Raw genomic sequence first — 3,988 nt, forward strand, 5'->3', positions numbered from 1 at the left:
CGAGCAGGGTTGCGTTCTACTCTGCAGCCTACCCGATGGGTGACCTCAGCCAGTCACTTCCCATTTTTGAGGCCGAGCTTCCCTGTCTGTGAAAGGGCTGCTGCGGCCCTTCTCTGCGCTGTCCCATGGGAAAGCCCTTACCGCACAGGTAGTGGAATCCCCAAAACCGGGCTGACTTGCCCAAGGTCACAGCACAGATAAGCGCTAGGGAGGCTGGACTCTAACTTGGTGTGGATGACGGGGATTTGGACCGAGAGGGGGTCCCCAGAGACCGAGGTGCTGGGACCGCCTGGGACCAACATCCGGGGCTCGGACACTGGGATCGGCTCGGGGAGGTTGGCGGCGCAGGGGTCCCTAGCCACCCCCGCGGCTGCGGTCCCTCCAGCGCAAGCTACCCCAACACCTGGGTTTCCCAGAATCTCCATCCATCCCCAGCTCCTCCCCGCCTCTCAGGTTCCGCCCTGGGAGGTCGGGGAGCTCCCGACCAGGGGCATCATTGCCGCTGCAGGACCCCTTTCCGGGCGTGAGGGGAGAGGGTGGTAGCCTGTGCCAAGGCAGCTGCCATGGCAGTGTTTTGTTTTAATCAAGTCGGCTTCTGTATTTCTGTCTGCGTCTGTCTGTATTTTTCCCTCTCCCTCCATCTCCAGCGTCCCAGCCGCCCCTCTCGATTTGTCGGTCTCGCTCTTCCTCCGCCTGCGCCAAGTCCCGCCGTCTCTGCTTCTCCATCCGGACCTTGCTCAGTCCCGCGGTCCCTCCGCCGCAGGGACCAGCCCCCCGGGGTCTCCGTCCCTCTCTCTCTCTCCCCCTTGCTGCTGCTTCTTCGCATCCGCCTCCCTGAGGCCTCTGGGGTCCCCTCAGGCCTGGCTCCTTNGGGGTTTATGGGCTTCATTTTATTGTTATATTTTGTAACTCGCATCTACAGGACAGACATACTTTTTAGTATGTGTTGATTGTTATGTAATAAAAATGGAAAAGTCAGAGAAAAGTGTCTGGACCTAAGCCATAGAGAATACCAACTTTTACAGATCAGGTGGAGGAGACAGAGCTGTGCACAAAAGTAAGATGGGAGGAGAGCCAGAAAGTGCGGCATTCTGGAGTCTGTGAGACCCTCCCAAAGGAAGAGGAGGCCTCCCAGGTTGCTGCTTGTAAGAGCAGGGCTGGAAGTTGAGGAGTGAAAAGTGTCTTGGATCTGGCCCCCTGGAGGATCCCTGGGTTTGGAGGGGCAGTTCTGGGGCTGTAGTAGGGGTAGAAGCTACATTGTGGCTGGCTGCTAGCCAACAGGAGGATGAACCAGTAGAGGCCTAGGGTGAAGACAGCCCCTTCCTCAACGGGGCAGTCGAGAGGGAAGGGCCAGACGGCCGACTTCAGCCTCCTCCATGGTATGAACACCCCCACCCCCACTCTGTCCTTTCTCCCAGCTGGCCAGAGGGGAACATGACTCCAGTGGACACGCTATTCCAGCTGGCAAGGTCATGCGTCTCTGGCCCAGACAGGACTCCTGTGCGGAGGGAAGGGCCTGTTTTTCCTGACCTTTCCCTGGAAGTCCAAACCCTATGAGGACAGAAGGAGGTAGAAGCCTCAAGGTAGGAGTACTGGGGTACCTGGGGAGGACCCTGGGATCCAGGTCTGGCCTATAAGAGTCAGGGTCTTCCCTGAACCAGGGGAAACCTTCTCTGGTTCCCATAGGCCTCCTTCCCTGTTCTCTGGCAGCTGGGTGCTAAGAAGCCCTTGCTGTGAGGACAGACACTGATCTGATCTCCCCAGACCCAGGCGGCCTCCAATATCACAGCCGCAGCAGCCAGAGGAACTGGCGTGGCTTCCTCCCTTCTGAGGAGGCCGCAACCCAGCCTGGCCACCCTCCTTTTGTTTGTCTTGGGAGGGGCAATTGCTGAGCTGAGCAAACAGGGAAGGGAAATCTTGGATTTTGCCTCTCTTGATCAGCCGCTACTCAGGCCTGAGGCCTCTGGGGTCCCCTCAGGCCTGGCTCCTTCCTGGCCCTGTGTGTGGACGGGAGCTGGCTGGCAAGTACATAGAAAACCCAGGACTGGGCCTTGGTGAACGTTCAGAAAAAATAAACCCCAGCCCTGAACAGGTTTTATGAACAGACATTCACTGACCGCTTACTGCGTGCCGGGCCCTGGGCTGGGTGTGCCACATGGCCGAGCTCTCTGACACTGCTCAGCCACCCTAGGGTGTCAGCATCAGGACCTTCAGTTTCCAAAAGAGGAAACTGAAGCTCAGGGTCATGAAGGGAGGATGTTGGCAGAGGTAGGAATCCCACCCAAACCTCTCTGACCCCCAAACGATGCTCTGCACCTCAGCTCATCGCCCTTCTCAGTGGAGCAGCATAGGGAGGCTTGGTGGGGCAGTTCAGACAGGAGCTCTCTCCTTCACCTCTCTTTTTTCTCCCCCAGAGACTACACAGCTGTCCAAGGCCCCCAACTGGGCAAGCAGAGACCTCCTTATGGCTGAGCTCCTGCCCCTGCTGCCTGGGGCACCCCTGTTGACCCAGGGTGTTGTCCAGGACTCACCTGTCCCCCCAGCAGACTGGCAGAGCCAGCAGCTACAGGATAGCAGGGCTGAGGACCTGGCCTCTGAGCCCTGGAGGCTCCTGGAGGTGCCCTCCATTCAGATAACGCCATCCAGTGATGGGAAATCATCCCACTACATCCCAACGCCCCAGTGCCTGCAGCTAAGGACCCCAGACCTGGAAAGTCTGCCCCAGGACAGGTGAGACCTGGGCGGTGGGACAAGAAAGCGGTTTTCTCTCTCTCTAGGAACTCATGCTCCAGAGTGGGTTTCCTGTGGCTGTCACTGTCCAGGTGGGGGGGGGGGGGCTGAAGGTGAGTTAGCATGTGGCCTTAGCCCCACAGGGGCCTGACTGGAAGTTGTAAAACAGATCCACAAACAAAAACAGGCAACTGGGGGTACGCACTGGGACAACCAACTTTGAGCTCAGCAGATCACTACTTACTAAGACTGGAGGTGGACACTTCCTTTGAACCATCCAGTGTTTTTCAAACTGTGGGTCATGACCCATTTAAGGGCTATGAAACCAATGTAGTACATTGCAATCAGAACTAGGATAGAATTGAAAATAACACAGTATATGAGGCATAGTGCATAAGTGTGGTTTCCTGCAACTTTTGTGACATTACATATATTTTTAAGTGTGTACTAGAAGCCAATGTAAAAGGTTTTTCCTGCTGCAGCTCACGGGCAAAGAAAAAGTTTAAACAAAACTTCTGCAAAAAAACACTACCTCTGGCAGAAGGAGACAGAAACTGGGAGGTTCAAGGTTACAGGTGAAAAGAGGAAAAAAACTACATTGGCCCTGAAGAGAAATATCCACTGTGGTTTCTTCCAACAATGAACACTCGATAAGAGTTAAAGTTTATGAAGCAGAGCTTTGTGTATCAATGTGGGGAAATCTCAGAAATGATGATGGAGAAAGCAGCTTGCAAGATGATACAGTAGGAGCCTAATTACGTATCTTTTTAAAAGACCTTGAACAATAAGACATAGTGTTGGTGGATGCATCCCGATGTAGAACAAGTATGGAAAAGTGCACAGGAAGAATACACATCAACTTCAGGGCAGTGGGTACTTTGGGGGGCAGAGGCAGGGATGGGAGTTGGGCCTTTGGTTATAACTGTAATAATTTATTTATTTGAAAAGACAAAAAAGGACCTGAAGCAAAAATGGCAAAATGTCCACATCAATTATATATGTGTGGTGGGGACACAGATGACCATTATATATTTTTCCTGTTTGAAATAAATATTCCCTAATTAAAAATTGAGAAGTATTTCAAAAGAAGAAACAGGCAGAGAGAAATACAATGAAAGAGAGCAGTGAGACAAAGGGAGATGGTGGAAGGAGGGCCTCTCTGAGATCCAAGGGTGAGAGGTAGTCAAGGGAAGAACTAGAAGAAGAGCTTCCAAGCAGACAGATTAGCTAGTGCAAAGGCCCCAGGGCAGGAATGTGC

The 3,988-nt window shown here is 53.6% G+C and overlaps 1 protein-coding gene across 1 annotated transcript in view; it reads left to right on the top strand.

Annotated features, from left to right (window-relative positions):
* The first annotated feature begins 1,497 nt into the window (after positions 1-1,497).
* Positions 1,498-3,988, top strand: part of GRAMD1A (GRAM domain containing 1A) — a 26,144-nt gene continuing 23,653 nt past the window's right edge. The window contains exons 1-2 of the mRNA XM_019624799.1: positions 1,498-1,583; positions 2,415-2,730. Of these exons, the coding sequence (XP_019480344.1) occupies positions 2,465-2,730 (266 nt within the window). The 5' untranslated portion in view covers positions 1,498-1,583; positions 2,415-2,464. The remainder of the gene's footprint in view (positions 1,584-2,414; positions 2,731-3,988) is intronic.

This window comes from Hipposideros armiger, unplaced genomic scaffold (assembly GCF_001890085.2).
Source record: "Hipposideros armiger isolate ML-2016 unplaced genomic scaffold, ASM189008v1 scaffold_609, whole genome shotgun sequence".
In the NCBI taxonomy this organism is placed as follows: Eukaryota; Metazoa; Chordata; class Mammalia; order Chiroptera; family Hipposideridae; genus Hipposideros; species Hipposideros armiger.